The sequence below is a fragment of the Notolepis coatsorum genome (genome assembly GCF_963971535.1).
Source record: "Notolepis coatsorum genome assembly, chromosome: 4".
NCBI lineage: Eukaryota > Metazoa > Chordata > Actinopteri > Aulopiformes > Paralepididae > Notolepis > Notolepis coatsorum.
In genome coordinates, this window is record NC_140168.1 from 87,515,107 (window position 1) to 87,528,270 (window position 13,164).

The 13,164-nt window shown below is 41.2% G+C and overlaps 1 protein-coding gene across 5 annotated transcripts in view; it reads right to left on the reverse strand.

Annotated features, from left to right (window-relative positions):
- Positions 1-13,164, reverse strand: part of LOC311227199 (polypeptide N-acetylgalactosaminyltransferase 15-like) — a 102,119-nt gene that overhangs the window by 4,149 nt on the left and 84,806 nt on the right. For 4 of the 5 annotated variants that reach the window (XM_084312759.1, XM_084312761.1, XM_084312760.1 and 1 more), the window contains 3 exons: positions 11,931-12,062; positions 5,903-6,004; positions 4,793-4,936 (listed from right to left, as the gene is read on the reverse strand). In XM_084312759.1, coding sequence (XP_084168885.1) covers positions 4,793-4,936; positions 5,903-6,004; positions 11,931-12,062 — 378 coding nt within the window. Of the gene's footprint in view, positions 1-4,785; positions 4,937-5,902; positions 6,005-11,930; positions 12,063-13,164 lie in introns of all 5 variants that reach the window. The other variant, XM_084312762.1, reaches the window with a different exon arrangement.

The window sequence follows — 13,164 nt, forward strand, 5'->3', positions numbered from 1 at the left end:
CCGAGGTAAGCGACAGCTGTGATTGGAGGATCAAAAAAAGGGGCAGGGCTTGAGATAGGTATATTGGCAGAGTTAGCGGGTGGAAGTCGATGGGTGGTAATCTGGACGTTGTGGACAGCGACTCCTACAGGTCGGTTGGGGACGCCTGCACAGCAGAGACAGGAAGTGGCGGGGGTAGTGTGAGCCTCCCATACGTTACACTTCGCCAATGAGAGTCCGCGCTGGCAGGTGAAAAGATGAGACAGGCTGCCTCCTCGTGTATTGGAGGGGACACGTGATGCAAGGCTTCTATCCTCCCTACAACCGGCCAGTGGGGGGCATATGCAAGCAACGTTCAAGACAGGGGAGGGAATTGGCACAGTGGAATTGGGATGGGAGAAAAATTGAAAAAGAGGAGAAAAAGTGGATAAAAAATAAACGTAATTGTTAAACAAATATTGTCGTATTTATTATTATAATTATTTAAATCCGAGGATGTCTGTAGAATCGAATTGAACGCAATCACCAAATGATTTCTCCCAAATTAAGCCCTTAACTCTTTCAGTGCCAGCGTGTACCCCCATCCCTGTTGTCAATGGGCCACACTTTAAAAGATGTTTGCAGAGCTATATCTATATTCTATATTATAGCTATGGAGACAATACTATGGCTCATTTGACAGTCACTATCTCTCGTCCAACATGTAAAAAAGAGTTAAATTTTTCATGTATACGTTATCCCGTGGTGAATATTGTATAGTTTCAGAGTGATCCGGGCTAGTTCCTCGAAGCTGAGTTATGGAGCGCTATGTGCATTTTGCGAAAGTCGTTTGCGTTGCTCGCCTGGACACAATACTATTTCCAAATCAAAGGTATATAATAGGTTATAAAAGAAAGGTTGAGATCCAAGGCAGCTCTACAATTTTAAAATTGTAGAGCTGCCTTGGATCTCAACCTTTCTTTTATAAGCGAATCCTACCCCGGATTTAATCCAAAGAGCACCTACCTGAAACAAAATAAGAATGCTGAAGCCCTCTCCATATCCTCTGTTTTGTATATAATTGGTATTATGTTTCATCATGAAGGCATCAAAGGGGGGGGGGGGGGGGGGGGGGGGGCATTTTGTGATGCTCTGATCGTCAGCAATGGCATACGTTTTGGAGTACGTACAGCGTTGCGATCGATGTGAAATCATTGTAGGAATAACGTAGGATTAATGTCATATAGTCTTTACCTTTGCTAGGAGGTATTCCAAAATAAATATTCCAATTGTCTGATTGAGATTTCCAGTATTGATGTCCATCGGGTCCCTGACATGAAATGGGACAAACTATGAATCAAGTGTGCTGGACGCGTTCCAAGTCGCTCGAATGAAGCCTTTCACTTGCCCGGGTACCATTTCTCCGCCCGGACCATATAAAATGTAACACACAGTGTGAAATAAGGTTTCAAAGGGTAGGCGATACTGCCACCTAGCATTGCAATCTCGGGGTCTCAGAATGAGTCCCAATGATACACCAAGGTCCGTGAGACTGTATAGAATATTAAAATCGAATAAAAGAAAAAACGATCGAAAACCCAACTTTTCTCGGGTTTTGGCGCTCAACCGCTGGCGAGATAACCCGACTTTTTACGTGATTGGCACTGATTGAGTTAACCTCTTAAGCCCGGGGCCCTATTTTCTGAATATCCGCCTAAAAATACATACCTAAGTAAATGGAATATTGCTCCACTTCTACAAGGTCCATTTGCATATTATTGGTATCTAGGGACATCTATGGACCTCAGTGAATGTATTCCCAGTGTCAGAAATATTGTGTCTATTACTAGGCTTAATTAAATTGTGATGAAACAAAGGAGAATATGAATTATGATTTTTCATCTTTGACAGTGAATAACACCATGCTAATAATGACCAGACATGAAAAACTGCCACGTTCAGTACCTTCTCATCATGTGTACAAAGAATCTAAGGACATTAATAAAGGGAAGATGATTAAACAGAAGGTTTTATAGATACAGTACTGAATTCTCCCATCCGGACCAATGCAATTTGAAATATTATTATAGAATATAGAATAGCAGGCTTATAAATTACCTTATTATACCCAATTCGCACATTTATGGATTGTGCCAAATCTTATACTTCAAATGCCCGAGTTCAATTTGGATTTAGTATCACCAGGCGTGTATAAGAACAGATAATGAAATCTACTGTATGTACAGTAGCGTTTTTATTTTTGCCAGGGTGAAACCATTTTGAAAAAAAATTCAAATCTAATTGTTGCTAAATGCTAAAAATAGGGAAGAGACACTAACTGCGCTTCAATATATGTCAATAACGATACGTTTTGTGGTTTATTATCCCGAGTAATAAGAAATATAAAAAAAATTCATACTTAAGTAATTTGCTTGAAACCCCATAGAGGCCTTTGGGAAGTGTGGTTCGGAACAATTCCAACGCTCATCGAAAGATATCGGTGTCCTCTTCAAAATGGCTACAATTCCCGACGTTCAAATTTTACAAAATGGTCGACTTTCGCGAACTAAACAAGACCAAAATGAAAATGAAAATCTATCTAATAACACTTTAACCTAATGGTTATGATGTTTATACTTGAATAAATAAATAAAACGATACTTTTGTCAAACAGTCTGGAGAGATTGATTTATGACGTGATGTCATTTTGGGACCGGTACCGGTCTCGTCAGGCTTAAGAGGTTAAGAACATGGGTGCACACCAGTCTTTCTATCTACAACTGCTTTTCCGTGTTCGTAAATCCTGCTCTTAGCTATGAGCGAATCCCCGAAAAGGAACTGTTCGAGAATGCCAAAATCGGCCTGAGAAGTTCGTAACTCCACTTACAATGAAATTAGCTCGTAACTTTCTCGTAAGTCTGTTCGAGAATGAGGACCATTATCACGTCTCATGCCTTCTCATATCATAACGATGACACTCAACTCTTCCTCTCCTTTCCTCCCTTAGATATCCGAGTCTCTGAGCGGATCTCTGCCTGCCTGTCCGACATTTCCACCTGGATGACGACCAATCACCTCAAACTGAACCTAAGCAAAGCAGAGCTACTTCATCTGATGGCCAAATCCTCCCCACTGACCGACCTTTCGATCTTCCTGAGCAACGTCAGAAGGATCCGCCCCTTCCTGACAAAAGAAGCCACCCAACTCCTCCTGCGAATCAACAGTCATGTCTCGCCTCGACTACTGCAATGCATTGCTATATAGCTGGTTTACCGACCACTGCCACCAAGCCACTTCAACTCGGCCAGTCTGATCTCCAACCTACCAAAGTCAGCCCATGTTACCCCACTTCTTAGAATGCTGCACTGACTTCCCATTGCCACACAAATTATAATAACTATTATGCACTATTATGCACTTTGCTACTAAGGATTCTACCATGCCTACCTACAATAAGATAAGATAAGATATTTCTTTATTGATCCCCTTGGGGAAATTCAGGCATCATAGCAGCATGGGGGGGGGGGGGGGGGGTACAGGTATGGTAATAGTAGAATACATAAATATAGGTAATAAAAATTATAGTACAGGGGCGGCTGGGTAGCGCAGCGGACTAAGTGCTCGACGCCTACCACCGCAGAGACACTGGGATCGAATCCAGCTGTCAGCGGTACCTCCGGCTTGGTCAGTCGTCCCTACTAACACAATTGGCAGTGTTAGCGGGTGGGAAGCCGGTGGGGTATGTATCCTGGTCGTTGTAAACAGTGACTCCTACTGGTCGGTCGGGGCGCCTGCTCAGCAGGGAAGGGATCTGGGGAAGGTAGTGTGATCCTCCCACGCGTTACACTCCCCCAGTGAGAGTCCTCGCTGTCAGGTGAAAAGAAGCGGCTGGCTGACTCCACATGTATCAACCCAAGGCAAGTGGGGGGGAAATGCGCGCAACGACCAGGAAGGGAATTGGCATAACGACTAAATTGGGATGGGAGAAAAATATGGAAAAAGGGGGAGAGAAAATAGATAAAAAAAAATATTATAGTACAGTAGAAAAGTAAAACAAATAAGCAGTGTAAACAATATAATTAACTCTGAATATAAGCATCTGAGCAAGTAGGCAGTGTAATCATAGGTGCAGTCTGTATGCCCTATCAGTTATATTATACATTACAATAAATATGGTCATATAACACTTAGAATCAGAATATACTATGAGTAAGTATACAGTATACACAGGTGCAGTATACATAAGGTTTAGGTTAGAGTCTGACACATTCAGTGCTAATATGTCTATACTACTATGCACTCAAGACTGTAGCATTCAAGTTCAACACTGTTTGACGAACAATCTTACTGACCCTTAGCTGCCAGAGTTGTACCCTTCCTGCTGACTTGTCGTACAGAACTTGTAAGTCGATTTGGATAAAAGTGTCAGCTAAATGACTAAATGTACATCCCCTCCCCCCTCCCCCATGCTGCTATGATGCTTGGATTTCCCCAAGGGGATCAATAAAGGAATATCTTATCCTAATATCTTAAATAGACGCCGCACAATGTCATTTAGATCACTTAACCCTTTCACTACCACACTACAGAAGGTTAACCGTTTCACTACCACACTACAGACGTCTGTAGTGTGGTAGTGAAACGGTTAACCTTCTGTAGTGTGGTTGTGGAAGGGTTAACCCTTTGTCGTGTGGCAGTGAAAGGGTTAACCTTCTGCATCGTCACAGTGAAAGGGTCAACCGTTTGTTAGTGTGGCAGTGAAAGGGTTTAAAGGATGTCCATATCACCCAACTTGGAAAATGTGAATATAGCAAATTATAAATAAACCTTTGACCTTGATGACCCTCCACTGGAGGTTGTGGCGGGTCGGCTGATGGGCGGGACAGGGGGACAGCACTGCCCTCTCTCCCTGGACGTCGAAACACAGAGCCCCCGCGGGACCCCAGCGCACCTCGCCCAGAGAGTTCAGCTCACAATGCTGGGGAGAGGAAACACCTATCACTCTTTGTCACTCTTCAGACTCTGGGCAAGGTCATTCACAAACTCACTCTAACACACTGGAGCTGACTCGAGACCAGAGCTCCTGTTTTGAGAGGCTTTGTGTTGTTACCCATATTTAGCATCGAGGTAACATTCAGACGTTAGGTGTTGTCCTTGGTCGTTGTCACTTGTCACCATCATCATAATCATCATTGTGGTCTTCATTATCATAATTTTCATTACCATCATCATAATCACCATTGTCGCCATCATTATAATTTTCATCATCATCATCATCATCAGCATCATCATCATCATCTCACCATCATCACCATCACCATCATCACCATAATCATCACCATCATCACCATCATCATCATCACCACCATAATCATCATAATCACCATCATCCTCACCATCATCATCATAAACCAGGGGCAGTAGATGAGGTTCTACTGTAGCTTCAGCTCACATGAAATGTGTTGAGGAGCTCATGAGATTCAGTGTAACTCCATCATAAAAATGCTATCTTTGGCTCCACCAGGTGGTGGAGTTAATACTATCTTTGGCTCCACCTGGAGGTGGAGTTAGTATCTTCGGCTCCACCTGGTGGTGGAGTTAATACAATTAATACGCATGTTCTCCCTTGGCTGCAACAGTTACTATAAAATACGTTTTTATACCTTTGAACCAGTTTGACATCTTGTCACATTCACATGACAGACAGGTTTTGGAGCCCAGGCTCAGTGTTTCAAAGCAGAAAGAGCTGAATGATCCAAGCGTTGCAATCAAGCATCAAAGTAACAACCACATTCATCATCATAATCATCATTATTGTCATCATCATGAGCAGCAACAGTATCTTCATCATCACCATCATCATCATAATCATCACCATCATCATCATCACAATCAACACCACCACCATCATCATCGTCATCTTGACGAGCGTTGTCATGGTTACCTGTTTGCCGTTGCCGCTGCAGGGTGCTACGTCCATGGCGCCCCCTTGTGGAGGTTGCTCTCGACGGTAATCTGCACAATAGCCAGTGCCGACATTGTACAGCTTCGAACAACAAAACACATGTCACACAATACAGTTAGTCATGTCAACAAAGCATTACGTGTGTGTGCATATGAGAGTGTTTGTGTGTGTGTGTGTGTGTTAAAGGAACACACCAACATTTGGGGAAATTAGCTTACCGTCTTCTCCAGAGAGAGAGGAGAAGATAGATGCCAGTTTCCTCTCTGTGCGTGACTGCACGTTAGCCTGTGCGTGACTGCACGTTAGCCTAGCTTAGCACAATGAATGGAAGCGGACATGGCCAGTTAGCCTAGGCATTGTCAAACTATTGTCTCCCGAAGGCTAACCGGCCATGTCCGCTTCCATTCATTGTGCTAATTCATTATGCACTTTTTTGCAAAGAGTCAAAGACACGTGTAACCGGAGATTTTCAAAGTCACTGATGGACATTAAATTGTTTCAAAATATCAGTAATTTCTGAAAATAAGTTACAAAAGTAAAAAAAAAAGTATGCGTTTTGGAAAGTAGCTCTTTGTTTGATTATCATAAAAAAGTGTTTTCTGTGCAGAGATGTCGACAGCGGTGGATGTCGGTGCCGACCAGAACAGCAATATTAATGTCGGTTAGCGGTATCGGCCACCATTTTCACATCGGTGCATCACTATTCTTTTGGATGTTATAATTTTTTCTTTATTGTTTCTGTCTGTTTAATTGTATTGTCTGAGATGTCTGTAAATCAAAAATGCAAATAAAAATATAAGTTAAAAAAAAAAGTCACTGATGGATACCTGAGTGAGCGGGGTCTTAACTGGGGAATGTGTGTCAGCGTCTGCACTATGCTACTAGATCTATACTACTATCTACTATATACTATATACTATGCTACTATGTCTAATACTACTATCTACTATGCTACTATGTCCATACTACTATCTACTATGCTACTATGTCTATACTACTATCTACTATGCTACTATGTCTATACTACTATCTACTATATACTATGCCTATACTACTATCTACTATATACTATGCTACTATGTCTATACTACTATCTACTATATACTATGTTACTATGTCTATACTACTACCTACTATATACTATGCCTATACTACTATCTACTACCGTAAATCCTCAAATATAAGACGGGTCTTCTATTTACCTCAGCTGCAAAGAGCACCAGGCCTTTTTTAGAGAAAGGCTTATATAAGAGGCAGGCCTTAATTTCAAAAAATGACACTCCCTTCATTTTCAGACTTTTATTGCGTTATTATTATTATTATTATTATTATTATTATTATTATTATTATTATTATTATTATTATTATTATTATTATTATTATTATTATTAATACGTACATTGTCTGTCTACATTTATTTAGACTAGCATTGGTATTTAAATATTGAGTGCAGTTGAGTAATTGTGGGATTAATGTAATTCACACACTGAAGTTGGAACTGTCTATACTAGGTTGTGGCACCCGGGGACGGTTTAGCTTGTGGTACCTTCTCGACTTCCTCAGTTGAATCGAGTTGTTTACATGCAGTAGCTTTAGCTACTAACGTTATCATAGCATCATGGTCTGTAATGTGTCAACTGGACAACGCCAGCCTCGTCTGCCAATGCCATATAGATAGCGAACGGCCTCAAAAACTCAAAAAACACCTACGTGAGACTGCAATTCGAAACTGGCCCCTACAAATGTCCTAACCTAGTTGTACAGTAAATGACCAAGTAAGGCTTTGTCAGTATTCCAATGTACAGTGTAAAATGTGTGTGTGTCCCCTACCCAACCCCCCCCCCCCCCCCCCCACCTCCAATGTACAGCCCTCACCCAACCCACCCAACCCCACCCCACCCACCCAACCTCCTCCAATGTACAGTTTCTACGCCGAATGTATATACACTCTTTTTCTGGACACTTTTGTATCACAAACAGTACTGTATTTGCAAATCTGATATGTCATAAATGTATAGATGTAGCAGTACTGTCTATCTGTATGTCATGTATGTCATATATGTTATGATGAATTGAAAATGGGGGACCCTGATGTAAACAAGACGAAAGTCTTTCTCTGGTCTGCATCCCCTTAACAATTGTATGTATTGAGCTGTACTGTACTGTACCCATTCTGAAATCTGTTAATAAACTTTTCAATCAATCAATCAAACGTTAACGTTTGCAAACGAAGTCAACGTCATCCAGCTGACACCACAGATCTAGATATTTATTATGACAACGTTAGCTAGCGGCTAGCGCTAAAGCTAACCAGAGGGAAACGTTAATGTACGGTAGTCAGTGTAGCGGGAGGCAGCACTTGATTTCCATTGGCAAGAGTTTATCTCATTCTATATCACGGCACGGAAAATAAAAAATAATTAAATTAAAAACTCTAACCCTAACTAACCTTACTGTCGTGCACTTGTCCTGCCCATGTCCTAATATACTAACCTACACCAGAGGTGTACTAGTTGTCACAACTTCAGTCAGTCTTTAATATGTTCTTTGTTTGCTGATATGAACTCTCCTGTCATTTCAGACCTGGACACTCTCTCCTGCATCACCTGCTGATCACATACACCTGGCCTGCTCCACTCACACACACACCTGCCCCTTATTAGCTACTGTAACCAGCCCTTCAGTATTTAGACCAGTTCATTTCCCTTGCTCCCTGCCAGATTGTCTATGTGTCACCTAGCTATGCAGCGTTTTGCTATTCTGATTCATCCTGCCTGTTTCTGCTATTGACCCTCCCTGTTGGATTTTGTATTTCGGACTTCTCCTCCTGCCTGCTCCCTTACTGGATTTGTTTGCCACATGGACTGATAGCTGGTATTCTGATATGGACCCCTGCATTACTCATTAAACTGTCTCTGCCACATCTGAACTGTCACCGTGTCGTTGCTGTTGGGTTCTTGTCTGCCATACCGTGGGCCGTTACAGTAGGCCTACCGTTCCTGCTGACTTGTTGTACACAATTTGTAAGTGGCTTTGGATCAAGGTGTCGGCTAAATGACTACATGTGAATGTATCACATTAATAGATTTGAGTACTTGATTAGAAATATAAACCAATGCATTTTTTTGAAAAAAAACGTACAGATGTCTTCAATAGACTCACAGGAATTGTGTAAAGTTGCCCAAATAGTGCTAGGAATAGTAAAATAGTTCCCCTTTAAGACAAAAAATCTGCTCTTAGGGCCATTTAAGACCTTTTCGGGCCGATTTTGGGCTCCCCCAACTGTCCCTAAGCTTGGATTCAGCCCTGACTAAGAGCAGGATTTAGGAGCGCTGAAGAGCAGTCTTAACTTGATGTTGTTCTTGAGCTTTATTTGGGAGGAATCATAGTGATTCCTTCATGTCAACTCTACAGGCCTCCTTGGAATTAATTAATCATAATTAAAATAAATATGACAATATTCGTACGATAAAAAATTATGCATTTGATGTCAGAAAAATAAATAATATGGATTCATCTGATTACAGGGCAGCTGGATTAACCATATCTGAACCAGCTATTTTGGACAAATGTATAATTACTTAATTACTCAGATATTCAAGCACAATTATGCAATTATTGTGAAATGATTGAAAATAATAATGATTTAATGCCTTCTGTGGCATTTGTATTTCTTATTTGTTAAATATCTGTTTTATTGATTAATTATACAATTGAAAGAATGCAGGTTATAGCCAACATGCAATATATCCCATTGATTGGTACAATGGGACAGACATTTGTCGTTTTATATAGCTATAACCTGCATTCTTTCAAATATATCATTAATCAATAAAACAGATATTGAAATACACTATGTAGCCTACTACACCAACACTGCAAATGGCAGTGGATAAATAAATAAATAAGAACTAAAGCTAATCGCGTGGATACATCTATAGTGAGACTGAATTAATATTCCATAAGTCTTGTTGCGCCACACACACGCACACTGTATAGCCTACATGTCTAATGAATGAACAGTAGGCTTATATTATTCTAATTACTTGTTTCATTAGGATTTAGTAGATACTATATGCTCTGCCCTATATGTACAGTAAGTACAGTACACATATTAAGGCTGCCAGAGTCGGGCGTAACATGAACGGACTACATGGTGGACTGTACTACTATGGCAGCGCAGTATCTGTGATCTCCTAATAAAACAAGTAATTAGAATAATATAAGCCTATACTGCGTTCATTCATTACGCACGTAGACTATACAGTACTGTGCATGCACGCGCGTGTGTTTGTACGCGCGCTGCGACAGGTGGCCACGAGCTGTATGTATATATGATGACAATACATTAATCTAATGTAATTTTGATCTGTCGGAAATCGCTTCCGCTACCTATATCGGCCACCATTTCCACCATTGCGTGCACGGCTGCATCATCAGTTGCATTATAATGAGCTGGAGCAGGTGCGCCTCCACTTCCTCTATCTCAAACTCGTTTTGATGACATACTGTAACACTTCCCCCGGTCCTGCGGGACCGGACGGCAACCCTTCTCCCGGTTCGACTGGTCCAGGTGTCGGACCGTCTCAACTCCCCTTCCATACACCCCTTCATAATACAACATTGCCAACCGATGGGCTAATCCAGATCTGGCAGATCTGGCATCAGCTCACTCACCTGATTAATATTATTTACTGCCATTTATGTTTATTATGTTTATTGTCTGTGTTGTCGTTGTTGTCTCCACTTTGTTAGACTTGTGTTCCCCTGTCTGTGTTTTGTAAATATGTTTTAGTCTTGTTGGTCTCAGTTTGTTCAATTGTTATTGTTTTTCCCAGTGTGCTCTGTGTTCTGTTGTTTCTGTCTACCACACCTGTGTCCTGTTTGTAATTACCCTCTGTCTCTAATTCGTGTTTGTATATTAGGTGTTGTGGGCCAGCAGACACTTGCTGGTTCATTGTTTAATTGTTACCGTTGTTGTCAGTCGTGTTTGTTGTTTTCTGTTCTTGTAACGTTCGGGAGACTATCCTCCTTAGGATAGTATCCCACTGTCTACCTGGGTCACTCCTGTTGTTATGGGTTCACCTTGTATGTCACCACTGATTGCTGTCATCACTAATTGTCTGTCACACCTGGGTGCTGTCATTGGTTGACAGACTGCTGTCACTCATTGACAGCGTGGAATGTTTAGTATGTGACCTATTTAACGTTTGCTCTATCCTTTATCCTTTGCTAGAGCTTCACCTAAACCTACAGACAAGATACAGCTGGAACAAGCACAGACATATAGTCTTTATCCCTGTACTTGCATTATACGTTTTTCCCTGATAATAAACAGTACAGCTGTTTTGGAAGAGTAAACATTTCTCCGTCTCGTTCTTCTTCTCGACAACTTGGAAGTCACTTACCCGTTCGTAACAGTTCTAAGTAAAAGCCTTATTATTCACCACTACGCCGTCTCCTGTATCCTGTTTATCTCTCCATTCTACACTGCAAACTGAGTTCCACCACATCATGCCAGCAAAGCGGCACCATCGTAACACATGCACACGGCTCTATTGGCTGGCTGGAGCTGTCAGAGACGTGTCTGTATGCAAATGACCTAGACGGGAACACGCGTTCATGTTTGTCAATGAGTGACATTCCTCATCGTCGGCGTCCCAGCTGGGATCGTTTGGGCCACTTAAGACAGCTTCCCCACGCGTTGGTGAATCAGGGTGTACTTATCGCCGATTCTGTCTTAGTCGGTTCCAAGATGGTTGCCCTAAGAGAAATCTTTGAGCAATGTTGGTGAATGAGACCCCATTGTCTTTTGTATTTTATCCTAGTATTTTTATCATGTCTATTTTATTTCTATCCTATTTTATTCTATTATTACTTGTATTTTTTGCACAATCGAAGCGGGCATAGCCACCTTCATTTCACTATATGTCTTGTGTATGTATGTGATAAATAAACCTCTTGAATCTTGAATCTTAAGATGTCAGTGCATCAGTGTACATCTCACCTCTCCGGACAGCGAGGTTCGGTCCTGGGGGATGTACAGCTGTGGGTAGACGGTGATGAGGAACCAGTGGAAACTCCTGCAGCCCAGGGACTTCTTCAGCCGGACCTGCTCTGTGATGTTAGGACTCTCAGCCTGTTGGAAGATCAGAAGACCACCACACCGCTCAGCTACGTGTAGAGACTTTAACCGCTTAAGCCCTACCCATTATTTTCAGAGAATTCGCCTAAAAGTACATACCCAAGTAAATGGAAGATTGCTCCACTTCTACAAGGTCCATTTGCATGTTCCTGGTATCTCTGGACATCTATGGACCTCAGGGAATGTATTCCCAGTGTCAGAAATATTGTGTCTGTTACTATGCTTGAGTAAATTGTAATGAACCAAAGGAGAATATAAATTATTATTATAATAAATCTTTTTCATCTTTGACGATGAATAACACCATGCTAACATTGACCAGACATGAAAAAAAGAGTTTTAAGCAAATGAATAAAGGGCAGATGATTTACAGGGTTTTTTGTAGATACAGTACTGAATTTTTCCATCCGGACACATGCAATAAATTTGGAAAAAAAAAACGCTACATAATTAATACGGACTGTATTAATCTATTTATGACGTGAAATAAATCTTGTCTCGCTTTTGTCAAGGTGTTTATTAGAGCCAGTTCATTATGTTTGCTTTGTTCTATATAACATTTAGCCACTAGATGTCACACTAGAGCACCACCATGTCATATCCAATTGGGTGCATTCCACATGGGGAAATGGAGGGGATACGTGCCTGGCCTGCAACATGTAAACAGCAACATTCCCTTTGGACCCGCCAACAATTTTAAAATGATAAATTCATGAATCAATATTTCTTTGGGGAGTAGAAGCAATACTTGTATAGACCTTTGTAAAAGCTCTGTGTATGTATAATTATATATTTTTAAATTATTATTCTACATAAAATAGAATATAACACCTTTAAGTCTCATACAAATAGATGAGCAACACTGCCCTCTGGGGCTCTCCAGTGGTAATGATGAGGAATTGTTATAGATCACCACAGCAACACTTACGGTATTCTGAAATGATGGGAGAGAGACCGGGGGGAGAAAATGAATGAATGTGGATGAGAGCCTTTTTTTTATCCACTTTTTTCTCCTTATTTAAATTTTTTTCTCCCATCCCAATTTCGTGTATCCAATTCTCCCCTCCCCTGTCTTGAACGTCTATGCCCCCCACTG